General features: G+C 37.3%; 1 protein-coding gene across 1 annotated transcript in view; it reads left to right on the forward strand.

Moving 5' to 3' along the window:
• LOC136265544 (uncharacterized) overlaps positions 1-27,650 on the forward strand; it is a 63,652-nt gene that overhangs the window by 14,423 nt on the left and 21,579 nt on the right. Inside the window, exons 7-16 of the mRNA XM_066060418.1 lie at positions 11,679-11,885; positions 11,937-12,086; positions 12,136-12,345; positions 12,392-12,541; positions 12,602-12,814; positions 12,860-12,994; positions 13,039-13,245; positions 13,292-13,429; positions 13,479-13,691; positions 27,085-27,225. Coding sequence (XP_065916490.1) covers positions 11,679-11,885; positions 11,937-12,086; positions 12,136-12,345; positions 12,392-12,541; positions 12,602-12,814; positions 12,860-12,994; positions 13,039-13,245; positions 13,292-13,429; positions 13,479-13,691; positions 27,085-27,225 — 1,764 coding nt within the window. The remainder of the gene's footprint in view (positions 1-11,678; positions 11,886-11,936; positions 12,087-12,135; positions 12,346-12,391; positions 12,542-12,601; positions 12,815-12,859; positions 12,995-13,038; positions 13,246-13,291; positions 13,430-13,478; positions 13,692-27,084; positions 27,226-27,650) is intronic.

Below are 27,650 nucleotides of genomic sequence, written 5' to 3' on the forward strand. Positions count from 1 at the left end.
GTTATACCTGTGGGGGGATTTCTGTCCTTGATAGGTGATTTCTACTAGGCACTTGAAATCGTGGTTCTAAAGTGTATAATAGCTTGTGAAACCCAATTCCCTCTACAACACTTACTGGCTGCATATCTAGACACACAAATTCTGTGAGAGCGCAAACTAATTCCTTGTGGCACTTACTGTTTCGAGGAAGCGGATTGGAAGTTTGCGTAAACTGTAAAATCTTCTTTTGCCTCGACTTGGAGGGATTCGAACTACTGCTCTCAGTACTCTGCTCACTAATCCGCTGCTTCTCCTTGAATGCTGTAAATAATTCTGGGTGGTGCTTTTCCAAATGATATGTTAGATCATAGATAATATACCCCCTGGATTGGAAACTAGTAAGCGCCACTGGTTACAGGCTGGTTTCTCGCCCCCTTCAATAACAAGACAAGTTTCTCTGGGCGAAACAAGACTCACCACTGGTAAAGGGTTCTTTCTCAAGATGCTTTGGAAGCCAACAGCAAGTTTCGAGGCAAATTGGCTCTCTATTGTGCGAATGGTAGAAGCGAAACTAAATGCGAGATTAGATGGTTTGGACACATTCAAGGAGAGCACCGAAACCCTGTATGCTACACCCTTCGCACCTAGACCATACCATGGAGCATTATTTGATGACTTCGTAGTATAAATTGTGTAGCGGTACTGTCCAGAATCATAGAGAGAATGTGCTTCCAGTTTTGCTGAAAAATACCATCCCAAAAACCTGCCAAAGAAGTTATGGGAAGGCATATTACTTAGCCGAGGCAATTCTTTATGGCATAGTTAACCTTGTGATACTTTCTTTTTCTACTTACAGCACTTAGTTTAGCCAAGAATGTGCTTCCAAAAAAGCATGTAGTCTGCCATTGTAAGCCTTCAGACCAAAAGTGAAGCTGTGTGGTCCAACTAACCAAAACAATTATCATAACGACACCACAAGTCATCCTCGTAGCAAAGTAAAGTCGTTGATGCCACCGTTCTGCTGTAATAGGATTAAATTTGTTGAGGTGCGAAACCAGCCTAAGGACACTGGTGCTTGTACAAAGTCTATGGGCGCACGGCGCAGTTTCCAATTCAGGGGGGTATATTATCTATGGTTAGATTAGAAGTGTTCCCGGAATACCCAACTGCACTACCATACTCACAACAAATAACCTTTTTCCAATCTTCTATTGATCCGTCTTCCTTTGATTTAAAACCGAAATGGGTCCATATGGTGCTTTTTCCTTGTGGGTGAGGCACAAGGCCTGGCGACGCCATCTTCTAAACAACTCACGTGTAGTGGATGGATCATGTGCGCTATGTTGCGACAGCAAGTTCTAACTATCATATCGCGACAAATATTTATATCGTGATATGTTGTATATCGGCTATATTGCCCAGCACTAGTACCAAGCTTACACACTCTACGAAGCCTTCTTCCACTGTTATATACTGCTATTGCTTTTATCAAGGAACTTTGCCACCCCTACTGCTTGATGTATACAAGCCAGCAAAAGCATAAACCATGGTGTGCTTACATTCCAGTACCACGGTGTTTAATGAATATGTAGGCCTTCTAATTTGTTAGCCTCATCAAGATTTGTTTCCATACAACTGACAGTAAGATAAGTGCTTTACAGTATAGCTATTATCAAGACTCATGGTAGTGAGTCATGCGGCCAAGGAAAGTAGGGCACGCGACTACCGTGAGTTATTTACACGAACGGCTAACTCTAATAGAACGTACACCTAAAACCCATCTTTAAAACTATTCTTTTGTAATCAAAACCTCATGATACAACAAAACCTTTGTTATATAAGCACATTACTAAGTAAGTAATCCCTGTTATATTTTAGTAACACCACATGAAATTTTGCTGAAAACATTGTATTCTTCTCCTTCGCATACTCGTTAGTGCAAGCCGCCCATATTGTTTACTCTTATATCTTAGACTGTGATAGTTGCACAGCCTTGGATTTGCTATCACAAGTTCTTTGGCTAGTTAAGTTTCTTCAGTAAAAATCTTGGAACTCCACCTCTCTTGCAAGAGCCATCATAAGTGATTTTCTCAAAGTTTGATTTATTCACTCTTGCGCTTCATGGGACAATCTTTGATATGTGGTTAAACATGTGGAGTAGTTTTGCTCAATTAAGACCTGCCGTTTTTCTGGGAAGTGGTGAGTTAATTTCCATACTTGTGCTCATAGGATAATAACATCGCCTATGCTAATTGCTGATTTATTTTGCGGTCTTTTAGAACCCTATCTTAAATTTAAGACACCTCTAACTACAGTAGTGTTTATTCACAGTCATGAACTTGGTGCAAATTTGGCTGTAAGCGTCAACACTAGGTGAACGTGATCAGTGTAGTAAACTCACTGAAGTTGCCGCTATCACTCATGCTATTCTCGTAAGTGGTTGTTATTCAGTTGTTATTTAATAGTGACTCTGAAGTAGCTAACACAGCCCACAATACAGCTTTGTGCATTTCAAAGGACAAACCAGTAGACTATAATAAGAAGTTTGGGGTACATTCTCACCTGCCAGAAAATGGCCTTTACTCAATCTGTTCACTGATGTTTTAATGGTGCCTAGAAGCCATCTGAGGTTGCAACACCGACAAGTACCTGCCTACTTGTACCAAACTACATTCTTTGGTTTTGCCACTTCATGTCCCAAGCTGTGATTTTAGTACACACAATAACTGTTGAAGCTGTTGTGATATCCAAGTATAAAACTAACTATTAGCTTTATGCATTAATTTTTTTGGTCTTGCTCAGTGACAAAAATGTGTGATATCCTAAAACAAAAACAGCCTTGGGCTGTAAAAAAAGGGTGCTGCCAAGCAAAGTAGGATCAATCAAACAAGCTTATTCAACATGATTGGTAAGAACAAGGACTGATATCAAGTTGTGGCCAAGTGAATGCAGTATTACCCATTCTCTTTATATCTAGCTATAGCTATATAATAAAACTAGAGCAAATATACATGCAACTGTTATTAAATTGTCATTTGGCTGTTTTTTTTTTTGTAGTGTGTGACTTAAAAAGCAGCCAAATGACGATAACAGTTGCAGTTGTATTTACTCTAGTTTTATTATATAGCTATAGCTAGATGCAAAGAGAATGGGTAATGCTGCATTCACTTGGCCGCAACTTGATATCAGTCTTTGTTCTTACCAGTTGTTTAACAGATTGATCATGGTAATATTCCAATCTACTTGGCTGCCACTTGATATCAGTCCTTGTTCTTACCAGTCACGTTGAATAAGGTTGTTTGATTGATCCTACTTTGCTTGACAACACCCTTTTTTTTTACAGTCCAAGGCTGTTTTTGTTTTAGGATATATAATAGCTACCAACACACTACAAGAGTAACACGGTGCATTTTACAAACATGCTGGTCCTTTCTTCGCCTTTTTCTTGCTTCATTACTTTTAAGTTGCTATACCCCGAGTACATCTAAAAATTGTTACAGGGGATTCCACGAATTTACTAGAAATCTCACACTAACCCACATATGCTAAAAAATTTTGCAGTTGAGGAGACTGGGTATCCAAACAATTTCCACGAATATTTTAGAAACCATCTTTACAGAAGGTTTTAAGAATAATTGAAAGTTCTTGGGTGATTAGTAGAGAAATTAAAGAGTACTTGTCCAAAAATCTTGAAGGAAAGTTGATAAGAAGGTATGCTAAAATAGCCTTAATTTGTGAGAAACCTTGGTTCAAAAGCCGTAATTTGTTCTGTAAGTCATAGTTTCACAGCTACAATCTGGAAATTCTAACACAGTACCCCTATGAACCTGTCAACAATATATACGTGTTTCGGCCTATTGGCATTGCTCACATTCGAGATGTTAATGCTACGCCCCATACTTTAACCGGGATTGGTCCTGATGCATGAGGAGTTGTTCATAGCATCTCAAAGGTGAGCAATGTTAATGGGCCGAAACACACATATATTGTTGACAGGTTCATAGGGGTACTATGTAAGGAATTTCAAGATTGTAGCTGTGAAACTATGACTTATAGAACAAATCACGGCTTTCGAACCAATAGTCAGGTTCACTATGTCAAAAAATACAGTTTTGTTCAAAGTTTATGGGGATTAGCAAACCTATACATTTTTGGAAAGCTTAGAGCATGAGAAATCTGAAAATCAATGTTTACATTTGCTCAGATTCCTGCAAGATCAGCATTTTTTAATTTCAAAGTGACAGCTAAAAATAACAAATTTCTAATACATCAAGTTTAATTTTGACATAAAAGTTTGATAATTAGGCTCAACAAATTCTCTGGTGACATTTTTACACCTCTATTCAGAAGTGACAGTTAACCATGAATAGCTGAAAGTTTTTGCAAAGGGAATAGAAGAACGCCCATTATATGCTGCAATAATTCAGGAATAATTTACAGTGAAATAAGTTAACGAATATTCTGGAGTAAAACTGGTGCAAAGTGTAACTGGTGCAAAGTGTAACTGGTGCAATGTATAATTTGACTTCTAATAAAACAGTTCAAGCCTGAAAATTTAGATACTCTAATAGAGCAGTCACATAATCTGGTAAAGCAGTCAACTTTTGAGCCTATTTTTTTTTGCTAATGTGTTTATGCATGTTTAGCATAATAATATTATTATTACTAGATAAATATTGAAAGAATTTCATTTTCAAAGACAGTAGCTGGAATTTGCTTAATAGTTTTAAAGTAACAATTGGTAAGAATGAATTCACACTGATCACCAAGAGCAATTTTTTTGCACCAGACAGCAACAAGTTAAAATTGATATATACACAATCTCGAAAATTAGTATCCACTGTAAATCCAATGAAAATTTGCTTTCCAGTGACAGAATGATTGTATATCAGACATATTCAAATAATCCAAAGATTGCCATTGTCGACAAATTGATTCTTATCCAAAGGACATTTGGCACATCTAGCCAAGACATTTTTAATGACTGGCTCACAAGTAACTGCGTTAAGCATAAAGTTGGATTAAGGATCAAAAAAGTAAAGAAACAATTGAATAGTTAAACAGTAGTGAAACAAAAGAGGTTGCCTATATACTGCAGATGTACTAGTGGACATTTAATCTGCAGTATATAGGCAACCTCCCTTGTTTCACTACTGTTTAGCTATTCCCTTATTTCTTCACTTTTTGATCCTTAATCCAACTTTGTTTACTGTTTTTGTAACATAATTATGACTGGTGGACCCGCACATATGTTGCATCAAAAGGAGGACAGGCACCTGACAAGCCATAATTTATGTCTGGACGCATGCCCCAACTATCAGTTTTGTAGCTAAAAGGGAGGTAGCCATGACGCTTCATTTTCATCTACAGTATGCTTTGCCCATTACGTAACATTGCAAGCAAAGAACAGCATGAGAAGCATCTCAACAATCAATCGTATCAAGAGTATATAATGGGGAGGATATACTCTTGATCATATTGCTTATGGAAATACAGCCACAGGGAAGCCGTAACACGATATAATATAGCATGAATTGACACCTTGCATTGTCAGTGAAGATAACTGGAACACAAAGGAGGACGAAGGCAAGTCCACGATGCATGTATATATTGTATGTTGCCAAAATCAAGCCTGTATGTCAAGTTATGCTTGGCAGGGAGCATCAGTCAGTATGTCAGTCAGCATAAAATTTTGTTGAATCGAAGTTTTAAATGATGTAGAAACTTGTTGGAAGAATTTGGAGTTGACATTTTGGGGCTTGGCTGTGTCTAACCAATGCTGCCGAGCTGTCATGAAGGGAAATTGAGACTAGTTTTAGGGTGATATTTTGTACTGGAAAAGCTCAGTTCTGCATGATCCCTAATATACAGTATATACTGTATGATGCATTGAAAATGACAACCGTGACACTGCTGATGATTGTTATATATATATATATATATATATATATATGTACGTACGTGCATAGACATGATGTCTTCATATCTAGCTATACCCTATTTCTCAATGTTAATAATTCACTTATTCACTTTAATTGTTTCATGCAATAACTATCTGCCAAGTAAATTGCTTTTAGGTTTCTTAGTGCTTTAGAGGTCATTAAGTAATGGATTCTATATGGGTGTGAGAACATAGAAATGGTGTTTGTTGCAATTCACTTTCAATAAGAGGCTGATATATGAAGAAATTAGTACCATAAAGACTGCTATTTTCAAACTGCTGATTGACTACCACGCAGGCATCTGTATACAGTAAATGTAAGCATTGATTTTCACTGATCTCCATGCATTCTCCATGCTCCGAGTTTTATGTAGGCCCATAAATTTTGAACAAAATTATCTTTGACGTAATTATATAGTTAACCTGACTATGTCAATGCATACCACCAACTGCCAAAAGTGCCAGTCAGGGTGAAATCATAGTTGCTAATTAACAAAATTACCCTTTAGGGGAGAATATTTTATGTAAATTCCAATCATTCTTTCAAACCTAGAATTAGTTAATCTCCTGAAATTTATGCCCAACACAAGCACACTATCTAGGACTTTCACAAAAGTGATTGCTACATTGGAAATTATGGAGTCAAAAGTTGACTGCTTTATCAGAGTAAGTGACTGCTTTATTAGAGTAACTCAATCTTTTGTGCTGTTTTTAGGCTTGAACTGTTTCTGTGGAAGCCAAACTAATACATTGCACCAGTTATACATGGGCACTGTAGTCACCGCAACTGTGGTGATGGGAGCAGCAGAAGGGATTGTTGCAGCGAAAGAGAGATGATCAAGTTCAGGCAAAATGATTGGCATTTTTGTGGTGGTCACATTAATATCACCAATAGTTGGGCTAGGTCTCTACTGAATCAGTTTTGGCAGTGATTTTAATTTGGCAATTGTGGCAGAATTCACCAAACAACCAAATTAAAATCACCACTTAATGTACCACGTATGATAACATACTTTTGATGAGACTACACATATAAGCCTATCTAAACAGAATCAAAACTTATATATATAATCAAAGGGTACTAATGCTGTGTAGACCGTCTCAGCAAAAACCTGACTTGTTCACACAAGCATGTGTTTAAGAAAAACAAAAATTCATAAAAATTATGCATGCTACAAAAAAATGCAAGTTTTATTGGGCTATTACTCAGAGAAAGAATACTCAAATTGATTAAAACTATACACCATCTTAACTGCCTGTTCATGGAAAGTGCGAAAATCTTTTCTTTTTTTGGGCCTGTAGCCTCAATGTTATGTGTGTTACGTGTGCTTGTTTACGATGCGGTAGATGTAAACAATAATTTCTTCAACTAAATTGCCTTCATATCCATATGTGTAAGTGTCCACACGGCTAAAACTATGATTTGCTAATCCATGGTAAACATTTTAAGCCAACTTTCAACATTGTAGACTAATGTAACAGAGCTAGCTATATGGACTTGGTGTATGATGTATAATAGTGTGTGCGCATGCGGGTCGCATTAATAAAAAGAGTTGAAGAAGAACTGCGTGACGCAGTCCTTGCACTGTCAGTGATGGGGCACCCCCATCCCATTACACTAATACAAACTGGAGTTATGGTTGCAAATATAAGTGCTTGTAGTTTATTTTTAGTATAGTCACTATACAGATCATTTCCTTGCTCTTCCTACTGTCTAGTGCTATAATTCCAAAATTATTCACCACAATAAGCTGAAACTTTGTTGATCCATTCCTTGGACACCTTAGATTTAATGCTGATAATTTTTAAAAAAAGTCGGAAGTTGTGCGAACAAGGCAGATTTTTGCTGAGACAGATACCACCCTAACCACAGGCTGATATCATGATATTTCCCTGTGGTCAGAGCAATATGTGAAATAGTAGTGCAGTTTAGGGTTCCGATGATAAAAAGTAGTGAAACAAGAGATGAACAATGATAGCATTACACTATATAGCTATGTGGGAAACCCCTACTTTGGCATGTTAGCACCACCATCTGTTGAATGCCAAATTAGACAGCAATCCAAATCCTCCATGTAAAAACAACTTGGCTGTAAAAAAGGTGCATCCATGAACGTAACTGGCAGCAAAAAGAGCTGATATCTTGAATGGCCAGGAATAAATGGTAATAAAACTAATTGTAAGACCCTTATGATTGGCTCATGTATTCACTCTTGTTGCATTCCCAATTCATTCTTTTTAACTATAATTGGGTATAAACCAATTTTTCTCCACTCTATTACTGAAAAAGGCAGCCATATTATTAGTTTTTTAGAGTTAAGAATTAATTGGGAATGTAGAACGTGAGCCGATGATCAGGGTCCCTTCGTTTATTACAGTTACGTAATTGTGTTACCATTCATTCTTGATCACTCCAGATATTAACTCTTTCAGTTGCCAGTTACTTTTACTTTCATGGTTACACATAAATATGACCAGATTTGCAAAAAGGGGTCTTCCACTCACATCCAATTTCCCAATTTTAGTAATTCATAACTTCAGATTGGAAAGATCTATTGACCTGAAATTTGGTCAGTAGTGAGCACCAACATAGCTGAATACCGTATTTGACCAGTTAATAGTCGTGACTACTATAACTTTCAGCAAGCAAAACCCTGCGGCTACTATGCGAAGGCGGCTACTATGAGCTTGTGTGGCAGTAGCCCGTGGCATTCATATGGATTCACAAGTGTCAATACTGTCATTTTATTTTAACTTCTCTCAAAAACGATATTTCTGGCCTTAAAACAATTCCTTAGCCTGGTTTCTGCTTCAAATGCGTCTAGTCAACACTTGCAACAGTATGTTCAGATACAACCCGCAGCTCTTATCCAAGGGTGACTCTTATGACAGTAATTCTAGGCTGTGGAGCAGCTACTATCTGGAGCCAGTTATTATACGAGCCGTGGCTATTAACCAGTCAAATACGGTAGATGGTGAAAGTTTTAGGTTAATATGTTACTTGGAAACAGAGTTATAGACTGCCACGTTTACTAAAGTGGGTGTGTGTGGAAGACCCCTTTTCGCAAATTCAGTCACCATATTTTTTTACAGCCAAGCTGTTTTTGCTTGGAGGATAGATAACCTTTACATGCCTGTTGTTACAATGTTTTGGAGCATTTTCTTCACTAATGACTTCCCACCCACATGCAATTCCCAAATTTTTTGGATGAGAAACAAGTAATCAAATTTGCCTAGCCTTGCTTGCTTCCTTCCTTCCTTCCTTGCTTGCTTGCTGACGTGTTCAGGCAAGCATAACTAATTTTACAGGCTTGGTTTTTTTCACTGTTAGACGTCGTTTCAGCCCAATAGGTGCCTTTTGGCATATAACAATGCACACATGTGTGTCCTCCTTTTTCTTTTCACTGACAGTACAAGGTTGTGGTAATGTGTATTGGCCTCCCATGTGTTTATAACAGGAATGGTCCATATTTTCTGTATAGTGACTGGCAGAGGTGCATCTTGTGCTTTCTTCATTTGTAATGCTGTGAGATGTGACAGGATGGATATAGCTGAAAACAAAGTGTAATGGCCACTTCAGTTTTTAGAATTGATAGTTGGGGCACATGTTTAGATGTAAGCTTAACTTTGTGATAATTATGCCTGGCACTATTCTTTCTTTTGATGTAGTGTGTGCAGGTTCACCAGTCATAATCATGTTACAAAACAAGTAGATAAACAAGTACAAGGGATTGTAAAGTTCATTAGGGATCTTAGAAATAAAAGGTAATGAAACAAGGGAGGTCACCTCCATTTTCAGACATATAAGTGGATATTTAATCCTTGCTTTAGTTATGGGTATAGAAATTAAATGTCCACTGGTATATCTGCTCATCCCTTGTTTCATTATTTTTTATTCCTATGATCCCTCATCAAACTTTGTACTTATAATACAGATAGCTATATTGATGTATTACTGCACTGCTTATCTAGTCAGCTATACTGTTTTCCAGATAGAAGCAATCTGTTACTCCGATGCACACACCCACAACTGCACATGAGAAACGATTCTCACTTTCTGTCATAGGCCACATTACAATCGTTAACTGCCATGATGTTTCAAAGCATCACGTGTTTATGAGAATGTTTTCAGTCATGAAAGCTGTGGATATCCCCTGTTGGCATATCTCTTCCATTCAAATCTACATATGCTGCTCCAAAGGGGATGTTTTTAATCCATCGTAACACAGTCATCAAGACTGTTCAAAGGTATACTTATGACTTATAGAGAGAGACTTATTTACTAATTGGAAGCTGCCTATAATTCTAATTTAATTATAGTTTTCTCTTAATAGGTGCAATGTGAATAACATAAATAACAACAGATGTTGATTTTGATAATGAAATATTAATTTTACAGAAGGAAGTATGTGCGGCCAAGAAAACCAGCGCACCACACCATGAGTATATTGACAGGAAGGAAGAAAACAGCTTTTTCATGCGTGTATAGCTCCATGACCCTTCTCCAAAGCACACCATTTTTACACTATAGCTGTCCGCCAGATAGGGTAGGCCACACAGCAAATTTGATTACATTCACAACAGCCAATTGCAAGATATGGGCATTCAAAGTTTCATTTTAAATTCTTCGTTTTTTTTCTTATGCGGTACAGGGTTACAGGGGCTTCAATTTATTTTCACACACTTTGCAAAACTTGCTATAAAATGCAAACGTGTATCTCAACTGCCTCAATCATTGGCACAAATGAAGAGTGTGTAATGGTAGATCCATGTACCAAGTTTATTGTGAATCTGAATATCCAAGAAGTTACGAGCATTTATGCACGCAAAAAAAAGATCAAATTTCTGTCGAAAGATTAAATTTCTATCACGGCTACAGGGTAAACTGAGTATAGGAATAACTTGGAAATTGGTGTGTAGATAGGCTGATCATCGTAGCAGTGCCTTTTAATAGTTTGAATAGCAATAGAGTTACAGCTACAAAGTTATAAAGCAAAAACCAAACAAGTGTAAAATCGTGGGATTGGGATACTCTAATAGAGCAGTCACCATGTGGTAAAAAAAATGTGCAAAAAATGTTGAAACAAACCTTACCAGAGTTCGAACCAGAGACCTCCATACATACTTAACACCTGCATCCTTAACCGCTGAACCACTGCTACCTTGGCTGATCACCTCACTTAATTCACTTAATTCTGCTGTTCACCCTACCTCTGCTTATAATCAAGTGTTTGTAATTTCATAGATCTACCAATAGAAGTTCTAGATTGTTCTAGAACATTCTATATGTATGTTCTATTAGAAGTCCTCAAAAAAATGTGCACTCTATTAGAGTATTACAATAATGCAATGAAATACATTTATAAGTCTGTCTTCAATAATTATCATTGTGTCTGCATAGAAAAGAAGAAATGTGAGTAAAAACAAACCTCAAAGTCAGTCATAGGCTGGTTTTGGGGCCTTATAAAGTACAAAAAGAAGTGAAATCCACGCAAAACAGCCAAGCTGTGAAAAAATGGTGTGGCCTTAGAAAACCTGGGTGAAAAAAGTTGTGAAACCAAAGGTGGCGGCCAAGAAATGGTTGCAATGATGTTAATGATAATAAATTTTTAACAATGCACACAGCCATTATTAAATTAACATCTTTGCAGCCATTTCTTGGCTGCCACCTTTGATTTCACAACTTTTTTCACCCAGGTTTTTTAAGGCTGCACCATGTTTTCATAGCTTGACTGTTTTGTGTGGATTAATTTTATAGAAGGAAGTGATTTCAACTCTAATCCTCTCACTGCTACAATTCCTGCTGGAGCCACTACCATTACAATGAAAGTACCAGTGATGAGTGATAAAATTGTTGAGGGAGATGAGATGTTTAGTATGAGTTTAAATGTACCATCATCACTTGGTCCTGGAATAGTAGCTGGTTCTGTTACCAATGCAACTGGAATAATAGTGGACTCTACTAGTAAGGGTTGCCTGTGTAAGGGATGCATTTTAACTATCATATTAATCATAGGTATAATAGTGAGGTTCACCCAAACAAAATACACTGGTTCAGAAGATACAGGATTTGTACTGGTAACATTGGAACTAGTTGGAGGAACATCCAGTAGACCATTTAATGTCACTGTTACTCCATTAGAACAGTCACCAAAGTCTGCTGAAGGTAATAGTGTGTATGATAATGTGTTGATTGAAGAGTGTTTGACTAACAGGTGGTGTTGATTTTAACAATACTACACTAACTGCTACATTTGGTAGTCTACTAAACACAAGTAGTGTTAATGTATCAGTAGTGAATGATATGTTGGCAGAAGGAAGAAATGAAACATTTGAGTTGATGTTAAGTGTATTACCGCCACAAGGCCTAGCAATAACAGCAGATGGTAGAGATAGAGCAATAGGAGTTATCATTGATACTACCAGTGCGTGTATAAAGTTTTATTAGAATATGAGTAACGTGTTGTGTAGTGTTGGTAGTGGAGTTTGGATCTAGAAGATTTGTTGGTTCAGAGTCATCAGGACATGTAGAAGTTGTAGTGATAATATCAGGAGGATCATCTACCACATCTATTGAAGGTGAAGTCAACCCAAAAAGACAATCACCAGTGTCAGCAAGAGGTGAGGGATACATTAACAAGTAACACAATGTATGAACTAGTGATTACTGTACTGTGATAGGATCAGGTGTAGACTTTGACTCTAATCCAATTACTATAATATTTGGTGTTGGAGAAGTGAGTAAAAGAGTTAACATATCAGTGAATTGTGATGAGAAGGTTGAAGGAGAAGAGAGATTTGATATTAGATTATCACTATCAAGTAATAATCCTCAGGTATCATTAGGAAAAAGCAGGCAGATATCTTCTACAGGAAGGATCACAGATAGTACAGGTCAGTAATGAAGTAGTAGTCAGTGTAGGTGATAATATTATACAGTTGAGGTGAACTTTGATAAGTCATCATATGAAGTAAGGGAAGACAGTGATGAAGTGATGATAATGATAGTACTGAATCAACCATCATCCAAACCATTTGATGTGATGATTAGGATAATGGATGTGACTGCTAAAAGTAAGTAATGTTTGTTGATACTTGTTAAGTCTATTTTAATGTAGGAGGAAACGATTACAGAAGTCAAAAAACTATCCCTGTTGCTGTACCAGCTAATCAGATGTCAACATCATTCACTATAAACATTACTGATGATGAGGTTGCAGAATGTGATGAAACATTTACACTAACACTTAGTGTTCCATCCTCACCTTGTGGAGTTATTAGTGGAAGTGATGATACTAGTGAAGTGATGATAAGAGATGATGATGGTAGGAGAAGTGTTAGTGATTATGTTGTGTTACTACTGACCAACAGGTGTAATGTTGTCATTTGACCAATCACAATATTCTATTGATGAGAACACAACTCTATTATCAGTTGGTCTTATACTAAACAGGACAACCTCTGAAGATGTTATAGTAGAAGTTAGTGTGAATGATGGATCAGCCAAAGGTAGTAGTTATTAATTGTTAATGTAAAGTTGAGAGATATTCTACTACAGCTGGTATTGACTATGATAGATCAGGAGCTCCACTAGTGTTTAATGTGACTATTAGTAGGGGAATGACATCATCATCATTTGATGTGAATATTATTAATAACACAGTACAAGAAAGCAATAAGACATTCTCCATTACTATTAGACTAATATCAACTTGTTTACCAATAACCATCAAATCTAATACTACCAGTGTGACTATCATTGATGATGAAGGTATAGTTATGATGTATCATTATGTATAGTAGTACTTAATCTGAAAAACTCACACCAAGGTTTGCACGTTACCACCTATTACTTGACAGTGTTGGTTTGGAACAGTCAAATTCATTTGTGCCTGTAAAGTGATCTATAAATTGTGACCGGATCTGCAACAACCCCATATGTGATCACATTTTTCAAATTCTGCTTTATTGCATTTTCTCTATCTAGACAACCAAAGGAATGGTTAACCACTAGAAACCAAAAACTTCAAAGTTGCAGTGCTACAAAGTGACAACAACAAAAATATCGATTTGTACAGTAACAATATGAAAAATAAACTACAGGCGCTTAATTAAACAGTCATAATGTACGAATGCAGTCCTCTACCAAGATGTAACTTTCACCATCAGGTTCTCCGTAAACAGGTGAATCCATTGCTGAGTACGTTTTGTCTTCCAGGCCCTTCCTACGACCAGGGTGAAGGCAAAAACGTGAGAAAAAATGATAGTGAACTGCTTGTTCGTCCAATGCAATGCAGATTAATACTCATACGTTCCGTCTCCTTGGGAGTACTGACACAAAATAAAGGTTTTGGAACTCTTCTTGCTTTGGGGATCATGATGCTACCAAGTTTGTTTTGTTATCACCTACCTTCATTGTGAAACAAGTGCCCAAAAAATTTATGGAAGTTTTATAAATACTCCACCCATTGCATTTATTGCATTGTAATGTAAAATTAGGCTTGCGCAAACATATAGGATTCTTGCAGATCTGGTCACAATTAGTCCAGTAGTCAATTAATGCAAAAAAGGCTATATGCTAGAGAATGGTGGTATAAATTGGTATCATTCTGTGTGAAATTAATGGAGAATAACATCGAAAATCCCAAAAAATCCATTTTGGGGGAAATTTTTTACTATTGTTTAAATATTTGCATGTAATTTTTGTAACAAATGGTTGACAGCTACTGTCTAATAGAATAGTAATTCAGTAATTGCCAACTACAGTCAGTTTATTTGTGAGTAAAATGTATCACAAGTACAGTACTATGGTTTTGCATGTACATTAGTTTGCAATTGGCAAGTGCAAGTGATAACTGGTGAAAATAAGTTTAAGTTTAGTGTACATGTACATGCAGTAGAACCTCTCTTAAAAGACCCTCCATATAAAGGACACTCTACATTTAACCAACAGTTTCTGAGGTTCCTGTGGACCCCTACCAATACAATTTTACCTTTAAAAAGGACACACAGCATCACAAGAACTATCTCTACTTTGATAAGGCCTTTGGTGGTGCCTGTAACCAGTTGACTTATTGAAGTGACTACCTTGTATTATAGCAGCAATTAGTATATGCATACTGTATATGATACAGGCAAGAACAGATGCAAGTACATTGAACATTGCTATTCTATGGCTTAATATCTCTAGCATGTAGATCAGGTAGGACAGATAATTCGATTAGGAGTCTTGGAGAACAGAAGTTAAGATAAATATTTGATCCTAGTAGTGAAAAATTTTGCTCTAATATTTACAATGATGGTGGTGGCTTGATATTAGTTTTCCCAGTTAGCAAACAAATCCAACACAAGGTCCCCATTGGGTCATGTTGGTAAGCAAAACTATAGTCTGGGCATCAGATCACTTGTGCTAATGCACTGTCTCATACATATGCAAACACACTTTAATTTGACATGCACATGACACTATGATGCATAATGCATAATGCATGTATTTCGCATACACACGTGCACACAAACACACACATGCATACACTGACACACACACACACTACTACACAAACACACATCCCATTATACACACATAAGAGCAGAGCAAAAAGCAAAGCCTTTGGCTATTGCTGGAGTGGTCACACCTACCCAGCAAACCAGCACCGAGACACATGTGCACTACTCAGGTGCTAGGAGTCAGTACAGGCAAATCCTCCTGGAGCAGGACTAGTATCTCGCAGGAGGCTGTACCATGTCCCACAGGTGAAGGTGTGGGCACCAGAAGTCCCACCTACACCTTTATACGAGACATGGACAGTTGGAGTTTGCTTCCTCAGTTTACACCAGGTACCCATTGATGTTAGTGGGCTGCTTCCCCAGTTTGCACCAGGCCACCAGGTCTCCATTTTAACAGCTGGGTAGACTGGAGCAATGTGAGTAAAGTTTCTTGCTCAAAGAAACAACAACACCAAAGTGGCATAATTAGGTATTGAACCTGGAACCTTTCGGTTACCAGGCCAATGCTTAGCCACTTGGCTTTGCTGCCTCACACACTACACACACACCACAAAAAAATAAATTTTTAAAAAATAGCACAATTTTGGGTTGCTCTATTTTTGGATTCTTTCTTGTATGGTGTGTAAAATGTTTTTCTGGGAAAGATGGTGGCTCCAAGTTGTTTGAGGATGCTGTTGTGCCAATTATTTATCATTAGTCTTTGTTAGATACTCGTTTCTTTGTGGTATGTGTGATGCTCATTTATTGGAAATTGGCAAGTTCAGGTTACTTTAGTGTACTATTACTATTGTGTGGCAATATTTCAACGAATCCTAACCCCATCAAGTACCCCTGCACAGTATGTCACAAATCTGTAAATTCAAATCACAAAGTAGTACTATGTGATAACTGTCAGCTGTGGTCTCATACTCGTTGCATTAGTACCAATGACTCCTTATATCAAAAGTTGCAGGAGCTACAAATTTCTCTTGGCAATGTCCTTCTTGCTTATTTTCAAAGCTACCTAATGATATTTTCAACTCCTCAACTTAACCACTTGTTGATCATTCACCAACAGATGTTCCCATAATGTCAAATCTGCTTGATGATGCCTTCAATGGTATTTGAATTATTCATCATAATGTCCAAGGACTGCACTCAAAGATGGATGAACTTTCTGTATGGTTTCATAAACGTGACCCGCTGAACAAAAACCTGACTTGTTTGCATTTTCCTCGAATTTCATTTTATGACATTTTTGTTGTCTAGAGGGAAACACCAATGGGCAGTTAAAGTTTCAGCCATTTCTGGTAAGTGGTTTTGGAGTTATAGTGATAGACAACAAGAAGAGCAAAATAATGGATCTGTACTGTGCTTATACAGAAAAAAAATTACAGGTGCTCGTTTAATCGATCATAACTCTCGAGTGCAATGGGGTACAGAGTTGGTACTTGTGCCATTCTATTCACCATGAACTGGGGCATTCATTAAGGTATAATTTTCAACTTAATTTTCGACTTAATTACACCCATACTATCAAGTAAGAAAGCTGTTCATGCTTAAAAATGGCGATGATGAATTTACATTTTATCGCAATATATACAAACACACGTAACTCACATTTGCTCCACGGTACAGAAAGAAACTAAGGTATTCCCACTCTCCATGAAGAGGCGAATCCACTGCTAGGTACGTATATGTGACTGTCTCAGCGCAAACCCATCTAGTTTGCACAAGCATGCGTATTGAAAAAAAACAAAATTTAAAAAAAAATTGGTGAGTTACGCGTGTTACAAAGAAAATTTTACGCAAGTTTTAATCAAGCCGTTACTCAGGAAAGGAAGTGTTAAATCGATTAAACCTATACACCATCTTATTCGCCTACTCATGGGGAGTTCGAAACTCTTTGTTTTATTTCTGTAGCCTCAATGGTTTGTGTGTCACGTGCGTTTGTTTACAATACAGTAGACGTAAACAAAATCGTCACTATTTCTTCAATAAAACCATCTTCATATGCCTATGCGCAAGTGACTGCGGGACTACAACTATACCTTGGCTGGTCTGCCAATCCATGGTGAACACTGTAAGCCAAATCCCAACTTTGTAGACTAATTCAAACAGAAGTTGTGGTTGCTAATGAAAGCGCCTGTAATTTATTTTTAGTACAGTCACTGTACAAATCAATTTCCTTGCTTTTCCTACTTTCTAGCACTGTAATTCCAAAGCTACTCACCATAATCGACTGAAATTTTGGTGAATCATTCCTTGGACTATGCAGATAATGTTGAGAAAATGAAAAGAAATTCGGAAGTTGTGCAAATTAGACGGGTTTTCACTGAGATGGTCACATATTAGATTGTTCAATTCGAGTCTTCCTTCACTGAAACGATTAAAACATTGTGTAAAATTATTATGTAGCACACGAGTCATTCCATGTCAAATCATAGAGGAATTGTAGGATCACCTCTCGGATTTTGACAAAACTCAGTGTGTTTATAGTACCTATGGTGCTCATCACCCATACCAATTTTTAGCCTCATACACCACATAGTTTCTGATTTATGACCACAGATATTTTGAATATTTTGAATATTTCATGAAAAATTGGTTCGTCTTGAGTTACAAAATAACTGTAGCTCACCACTGTGTTAATATTTTAAAATCAAATTTTCAGCGATTAAATACTGTTAATTGATCCTTCAAGTAATCCATAAACTATGGGATATCAATTTAATTAAGATTTCAAAAGGCTCCAATAAAAACTTTAAACCTTGGTATTTCAAAGAGTGCTGCTTCAAATTCTTTGAATTTTTTAGTAAATAATAATTGGGTTATGGTCTATTGTTGGTAAAATTTTTGTGGTGGGGCCACGATGGGTTCAAGAGATATAATTAAATATGTTATGGTATGTAGTGGAATTTTGTAGTCTATTATTGCTATTTGACCACTCCTAATAAGGCTGTGCCAACTTTGTCTTACACAATGAAGGTGTCCAAGTACAGTGCAGCCTGTATTAGTGACCACCTGTATTGAAAGACCACCTTTGTGCTGCAATTTATTTAGTTATATAGTTTTTAAATGCAGTCAGCTTATATAGCTTGCAAAGGCAGTACAATGACCAGCTAATGACACCACATCAGTTGTTCGATTGAGCATGTAGCAACATACCTGCTGCTTACTTTGTGTAATTGTAACAATGAAGATTATTCGAGAGAACAGGGACGTCGCTTTCAACTCTCACGTACAATCCCTGGTACTAGAAAACTGCGCTCTTTTGCCAGATAGCACAGTCGAAATATAATTTTACTCATAATGTGATGTTTTCAGGAAAGAGAGAGTTGCTCTAGCAAAGAATGAGGTTTCACCAGAAGCAATTGCTGGATTTGTCACTTGTTGACATGAAGAGAATCGGTGATTAGCTTGTGTGCTTGAAGTTTGCAGTGACACTAAGCAGGTGAAACTGACATTTCTGCATCCACACAGTCTATCAAACTTGTTCAAGTACCCATACCCACACTATACCAATGGATGACATTCTAACTCTCATAGACCCAAGGACAAGAAGTGGTCGTGTGTACTCTGACAAAAAAGAAATGACTTGCTACCAAACAGCATCACACTGTATCACCACAGTAACAAACTTGTATCACATGCCTTTGTCACAACTGTTTATATATGCATAAATTTAACTTGCAGTTGAAAATCAAAGAGCCTTGTGTGTCTGCAAACTTCAAGGTGTGCAATACTACATGGGATATGTGCTATAATACTGTAAACACTACTACCTACCTATCTCATAATCCCATAGAGATCCCAAGCTGAAACTTGTGCAATTGATAGGTGAATGTCTGACAAGTATCCACAAAAAGTTCTAATCAGCACTTTTTTGTTAGAGCGAAGGTCAAAGATTAGGAGACATGGCTAATTATCAACTTCATCAAATTAAATATACCAAACGAAAGCTTATTCTTTGAACTCTAAAGTGGTGCAATTCATTTTAAAAACACCACCTTATGATGCTTAGAATGGTCACAAGTACAGCAAAAAATAGAATACTTATTAAGCCATTTCTGGGAAGCCATACCGGCAATGGGTGAAGAGACACACATGACCACTTGGGGTACCAACACACTGAATTTCGTCCAATTCTGAGGGGATAATGTGCAAAACTTTGATGAACTGTTATGGAATTACCCATACAGTAAACCCATCTAAATAAATTGCAGCACAAAGCAGTCCTCGAAATAACATTCGGTCATCGGACAAAAACCGGACAATTAAACCTAAATCTGAACATTGAATTGTTTATCCGGACATGTATGTCCGGACAAAAATCGGTCACGTGCACGTTTTAAAATGGCGTCACGTAAACGTATCGCAAGTGACTCTACTGATGATAGTTCGAAGAAAGCGAACGGACAGTAACTAGAAAAACTGTAGAAGGATGGATAACCCAATATGATAAGGAATATCAAACCATACGTTGGTTGGATTTTTCGATGCGAAGTGATGGGAAGCACGTGGCAGAAGTGAGATGTAAGGTTTGCTCTGAGTTCAAAGAGCGATTAGTTTCGTTACGAAACTACCGCCCGACATTCATTGAAGGAACGGATAATGTGAGATCGTCTGCTATATTAGACCATGCGAAATCCACCATGCACGCTCGAGCAATGGATCTTTACTACATCAAGACCCAAGCACCAAGTCCATTGGAGTATGCTCCTATTGCAAAAGCCTTTGCTCATGACAAATTGGACCCAGCAACGAAAGAAAGGCTGGTTAAGAAGTTTGAAATAGCATTTTTTCTTGCTAAAGAAAAGCTCCCATTCACGAAGTTCCTTCCACTATGTGAAATGGAGGTCAGACACGATGTGCAGATTTGAGGTGGCTATAAGAATGATCATGCCTGTGCTTCCTTTGTTAACTTTATTGCTCTGGATCAGCTGGAAATTTTAAAAGCCCAACTCAGGAAAATTACTTTTTTCGGCATTCAATCTGATGGCAGTACTGATGCTGCTAACAAGGAGTGCGAGTTGTTTATGGTGCAATACCTGGACAGTAAAGCCACTGATGGCCAACTACACATACGAGACAGATTTTTGGCTGTGAAATATTTGGACAGTGGTACAGGTGAGGGCCTATACAAATGCTTTGATGAGATGGTTTGCTCTATTGGCATGCAAGATTTAGTTGAACAAAAACTTGTTGGATTTGGTTGTGACGGCACAAATGCAAATATTGCAGATGGCGGTCTGAAGGGACATTTAGTACAAAGATTTCCATCAATTCTAGTAACATGGTGCTTATCACACCGGGTGGAATTGGCTGTAAAAGGTGGATTAAAAGGCGCCTATTTTGATAAAATAGATCATTTGCTGCTGAAAATGTACTACCTATATGAAAAATCGCCAAAAAAGTGTCGGCAGTTACAAGATGTGGTTGAAAGTCTTAAAGCTAGTTTTGGTGAAGCACAAGTTCCCGAAGGTGGCACTCGTCCACTGAGAGCTCATGGAACTCGATTTGTGAGCCATAAGATTGAGGCTTTGGGGAGGATGATAGACAGATATGGAGTGTATATGAATCACTTGGTTTCTTTGACAGAAGACCGCACTGTGAAGGCAACTGACAAACAAAAGCTTAAAGGCTATATCAAAGTGTGGAAGAATGCAAATGTACTACTTGGCTGTGGGGTTTTTGCTGAAATTTTAAAGCCAGTTGGAATTCTCAGCAAAGTGCTTCAAAATGAAGAAATTTGCATGTACGAGTCAATTGAAAGTGTGATGAAAACCAAGAAAAACCTGGAGAAACTTAAGACAACTCCTTGTAAAGAGCTGCCTGCTGTGAAGAAAATCTTGAATAGAATAAGGGAAGATGAGAGAGAGGATTCTACAACATATAATTCATACCAAGGCTTTGAAATTGTTAATGTTTCGTGTAGCATTGAATACTTTGAAAGGCATTTTTCTTCATGGATCGATGCAGTTACATCTAATCTACGAAACCGAATGAAGGCACAAGACATTGACCTGCTATACCACTCGGTCACAATTTTAGCTACTCATGGATGGGAACGGCAAGAATCCACAGATTTTGGCCATTCCGCCTTAGAGGCGATTACATCCAAATTTGACAGTTCGTTAGCCAAAGTCTTGGGTTTTGAAGCTGACCAAGTAATTGAGGAGTGGGATAATATGGTGGAATATGCAAGACAATGCCTCAACCTCACTGACAACTACAAAATTGTGTGGTGGAAACTTTTCAATGCACCTGTTGCTAGCAAGTGGAAGAATGTATTGGTAGTAGTAGAATTGTTATTCTGCTTTCCCATAGCTAATGGAACTTTGGAGAGAGTGTTTTCGCAGTTGAAGCAAATCAAAGATGATGCTCGGTGTAGTTTGAATGAGAGTACTCTTGATAACCTTTTAAGGATTTCTGTTGAGGCGCCACCACTTTCTGATTGGTGTGCAGAAGGTGCTCTAGATTTGTGGTTCAAAGACAAGAAACGGAGGATTGAGCACAAAGATACTCACAAGAGAAGGCCTAAATCTAGCAATGACAACAGTCACAGTTCAGATGAAGATGACACTGAACAATCGGTTTTTGATTTAAAAGAGTGGTTTCAAAGCGATGCAGAAGAATCAGATGAACTTGAAGACCTTATCAACTTAGATGATTGGGATGCGGATTCATCATGCCACTAAACTATAGTATTAACTCATCTGATCACATTTTCTTTTCATCTTATGTACAGTACCATTTATTACAAAAAAAAAAGTCCTTTAATATTTACATATTTGTTGTTTCCTTCTGTATCATACATTACGGTAATATGAGTATCTTGTCCTTTGGTTTCATACCTTAGTACCTATCAGAAAAAAAAGGTAATTTATATAGGATAATCAAATAAGCTGTGCATGTGATTTACAAATTACAGCAGCAGATTACACAACTTTCATAATGTAAAATAGTATAATTGTATGGAAAAAAAGCTCCTATTAGTATATTCACTTTCATAGCACCTATTTTTCAAAATTTTCTGGGGAGGGGGGGGCATGCCCCCAGACCCCCCTAAAAGGAGAGCATGCTTTGCATGTTCTGAGTACACTTCGCATACTGTGTACACGCACCACAAGTTGTTTTACTCAACCCCTCAACTACCTCTGCCACTGTTCAAGTAAATGTCCAGACAAAATTGTAATTTACTGAACATTTATTACTTTGTCCTGTCATTTGGCAGAACAACATGTTTTCACTGTTTCGAGGCCTACAAAGGTGGTCTTTCAATACAGGTGGTCACTAATACAGGTTGCACTGTACTTGGACACCTTCAAAGTGTAAGGCAAAGTTGGCATAGCCTTATTAGGAGTGGTTATTAGAGGTGTACACTCCCATATAGCAATAATAGACTGCAAAATTCCACTACATACCACAACATATTCCCATTGTGGCCCCATCACAAAAATTTTACCAACAATGGACCATAACCTAATTATTATGTACCAAATAAATCAAAAAATTTGAAACAGCACTTTTTGAAATATTGAAATTTTTATTAGAGCCTTAATTAAATTGATATTCCATAATAGTGTATGGATTACTTGAAAGATCGATTAATTTAATCGCTGAAAATTTTTATTTTAAAATATTAACACAGTGGTGAGCTACAGTTATTTTGTAACTCAAGACAAACCAATTTTTCATGAAATATTCAAAATATTTGTGGTCATAAATCAGAAACTATGTGGTGTATGAGGCTAAAAAATGGTATGGGTGATGAGCACCATAGGTACTACAAACACACCAAGTTTCATCAAAATCCGAGAGGTGACCCCACAATTCCTTGGTGATTTGACATGGAATGACCCACACGTTTTTACTCAATGTATTTCAATGGCATTTATCTCTAATTATGCAAACAAGTCAGGTTTTCGCTCAGCGGGTCACAAACGTGCTGGAAAAGATGTTATTTTTTTTGTTTTAGTGAAACATGGATCAAACAGTCCTCCTCTAGAAGTGCCAGGTTTTCAAACTTTTCTCTCTCCAGTTCAGATTCAGTCTAATAACAGAAGTGGGAACTTCCTGCCAGGTTCTGCTGTGTTTGTGCCGAATATTATTGAGGTTGATCACCTGGATATTTGTAACCGTATTGAAGAATTGTGTTCTAGTTTGTGCATTTGCTGCTGCTTTATATCCTCTAAACATCATTGTATTGCAGTTGTTTCTGTCTATTGTTCACTATCCACAGGTCTCAAGGATGCTATATCAATGAATTCAGAGATGTTTTTTTTTTCACAGCTACTGTCACATACCAATCATATCATACTGGCTGGTGATTTCAACATCAATTTGTTAGGTAATTCAAATTCAGGAGTTGATTACATGAATCTTTTGTCAGATTTTGGATTACAGCAGCATGTTTCTGAGTTTCCAAAACTTCTGCTACACTTATTGATCATGCCATTAGCAGCGCATCACCGGAAGCTACTCAGTCGGTACAAGCAATTGGCATTGGTGATCATAGGATTCAGATGTGGACTTCAATATTAATATCTGTGGAAGGGAGCCCATGAGTATCGTGGGTTTGCTGCCTTAAATATGTAATTGGAATCAAGTGAGGGAGTTTTTGGTGACTGCTCCCTGGAGTGTTATGGATCTGTATGATGATATATAAATGATGAGTGGGAGAATTAAGTGGTTTTTTCCATGGGGTATTGATACATACCCTTCAATCTTTTACTCCTCTCAAAAAGTTCATTCTAAGAAGTCCAGAAGGCCCACTCCATGGATTTGTGACTCTATTTTGCAAAAGATCAAACTTTAAGAATAATGCTAAACAGATTGTCTGGTACCTCTGTTGATATTGAATTCTACAAGCAATGTAAAAATAACCTTATCAGTCATAAGATCGATTACTTACATGATTCTATGATGCAATGTAAACAGTTTCCTCAGACGGCAGCCTACATGTGGTCTTGTATAAACAATATACTTTGCCATTCAAGCTCTCCCAATTCTTCTAACTCCACATCATTTGACTGTATTATTGAGTTTTTTCAGACTGTAGTTATAAATTTCCAGCATCAGAATGCCAATTCTTTCTGTACCACTCCCTCAGGTGATGATGATAATGGTTTCTCTTTTAATGAAATGACTGTTCCAGCAGTTTTATCTCACATTAACAGACTTGATGTTAAAAAGTCTACAGGCCCTGATGGCCTATCTTCCACTTTCCTTAAAGAAGTTGCTAGCAAAATTGCTATTCCACTTACTAAATTATTAAACCAATCACTGGAAGATGGTATGGCTGGAAACAGTTTCATATAACTGAAGTTCACAAGGGTGGTGATTGCAATGATCCCAGTAATTACAGGCCCATATCTGTGGTTCCTGTCATTGCCAAAGTGCTAGAAAAGATAGTGTCAATTCAATTTAGTTGATACTTGGAGCTAAACAAACTACTTCATCTACGGCTCAACGTTTTCCCTAAAAGTCTTCAGGGCTTCCTAGCATCTCAATAAATGATTCTAACCTGAAATCAGTGCAAAAACATAAGTATTTGGGTGTTGTTTTTGACTGTAAGTTATCACAGACCCACCATGTATCTCAAGTTTTCAAGAGAATGTCATACTCTCTTTACTTTATTAGCTGTCACGACATTGTCTTGCTAAAGTTATTGTTAGATACGTTAGTCTTATCTCACTTACACTATGCCCTTCCTGTATGGGGTCCTCCACTCTGTCAACAATCCTTGCATTGTTTGAAACATATGCAAAACCGGGCAGTGCGGATGTCCATGCAGCTATCCTATCTAAGTTTGACCATCTATCTCACAACTCAGTTGGTTACCATTTAAGAAATTCATTCAATTTCAGTCTTCTTGACTATTGTTTTGTCAATACCACCGAGTCAATATATTCCTTTGTCACCTCCAATTCAATTTGGTCGCTGCCATTCCCAATGTAATACCAGGACAAATGACTTATTTGTTAATTCCCAGAGGCTGCATCTTGCAGAATTTTTTTTTAGGTTGCTGCTGCTCGCTGGTGGAATGCAATACCATCTGACTTCCATCCTGCCATCAAAGATCTCCACTACCAGCAATTCCACCATGATTGTCGTGCATATTTACTTTATAATTTGTAACATTTAGTTTGTATTTGTTGTCTGTTTTGTAATGTAAATTTTTATTTTTGTATTATGTGTTCAGTTGTTCTTGCTGGTATATTGTGTGTTTAGCTAATTTTTGTACTGTGTGTTTACTGAGTACATTTCTAGAGACTTTGTACAAACGTTACACCTCAGTAAGTTACATGCACACACACACAACACACACACACCACACACACACACACACACACACACACACACACACACACACACACACACACACACACACACACAAAGCAAAGCAAAGCCTTTGGCTATTGTGCTACTATGGTCAGAACTAGGACACATGTATGCTACTAAGGTGCTTAGAGTCAGTGCAGACAAATCCTCCTGGCGCAGGACAAGTAATCCGCAGGGGGTTGTTTCCCCAGTTGGCATCAGGTCCCATTAATACAGCTGGGTATACTGGAGCAACATAAGTATTAAGGAAACAATAGTGAACTTAAAACCTTTTGATTACCGGCCCTTCATAATAGATGGTATACTATGAAGGTACAAACTAAACTACAGGCTTTAATGCACAACACCTCACACTGTTAATATACTGACTCTATGTCAACCCCCTTGTGTAGTAGTACTTCAGGCTTGACTGTCTTTGATGGGCCTTAATTATTAAGTTTCTTTGTTAGTCTTGCTCCAGACTATGTGAGCTGTTCTTATATCTCACCGGAGTACTATTTGCAGTAAGGTTTGAATTTAGGGCATCTCAGTGATGACAGTGACGCTTTATCTCAAAGGCGAGTCCCATGCATCCTTCTCGCTGGCACGTATATCTACTTAAGCAAAATTTCTAGAATCATTGCTGAACAGTAGATACAGTGATATAGTTTTGACACGAACCTCTGAATCAGCTACGCCTTAAAGCCACTCATTAAAATGTGGTGAATTTACTGAGTACGTTTCCAGAGATGTAGTATGACCACTGCACATCATGAAGTCTGAGTATAATGTTTACTCCTTTGGTGGAGTTTATACCCGTGGAGTAAGAGATCTTAGTGTAAAATTTAAGCTTTGTAAGTATAAAGTTTATACTACAGTTTTTGCAGTGCAGTTGACAAACCTCTAGCAATTCTTCTCTTGTACAGCTGCACCTCATGCTGGAATTCTGTGTTCTCCTGCATGCATTTATTAGCCATACAAGAAACAAGTATGCCCATAGTAAATGCTTGTAGTATGCACTTAATATATATGTGAAGTTAGCAACCCGACTTTACGGTAGGTTATTCATGTTCTAAAAAGAAAAATAAGATTAGGAGACGCAATAGTTTGGAGACAAGGATGGATGAACTGATTTAGTTCATATTTGTTATAGAACGTGTCAAGCCCCAAGGCAATATTATTACTAATGTCTGAAAAACATATTTTCTGGTTTCTGTATACTACATACTTGTCTGCCTTGCAGCAACACCAGCTTTCTTTACTGCAAGACACACCATTTTGTACCTTGATTCGTATATTCTTATCTTTTCTGCATATGAGACTATTGCTCATTAGTAATTTGTATGTTGCAGTATTGGCTATAAGCTTTTCATCAACAAGTTTTAATGGATCAGAATCATCTGGTGAAGTGTTAGTGACTATTGTGATGTCAGGAGGAACTGCTGATAGAAACATTGATATATCCATCTGGTTGAATGGGATAACTACAACAGGTCAGTTCAATGTTATGTAAGTATAATACCATTTAATTTTTTGCAGCCCATATATTACATATTTTTCAGGACTGAATATTTTATATCCTGTAGTAATAAATTGCACCTAACTATTTGAGTGCTCATAGGCTCATGCACATACTGCATGATCATACAATATACCTACTCATCAATAGATATGCTTTTTACAAGCATGTATATCCAGTCTACAATACTGTGATTGACTAATTGTAAACACAACATTGTTTTGTATAGAAAATGAGTACCTAATGTAGAAGTAGAATGGATATAATAGAAAGCTCAATGCTGTTATAATAAAAATTCAAATTTAGATGTTTAATAGAATGAAACACATCATGATACTATGGCTAAGCACTTCTAGCATTAAATAACAAGTTGAAAGGTAGTTCTGCGTGTGTATACAT

The sequence above is a fragment of the Dysidea avara genome, chromosome 9 (genome assembly GCF_963678975.1).
Source record: "Dysidea avara chromosome 9, odDysAvar1.4, whole genome shotgun sequence".
NCBI lineage: Eukaryota > Metazoa > Porifera > Demospongiae > Dictyoceratida > Dysideidae > Dysidea > Dysidea avara.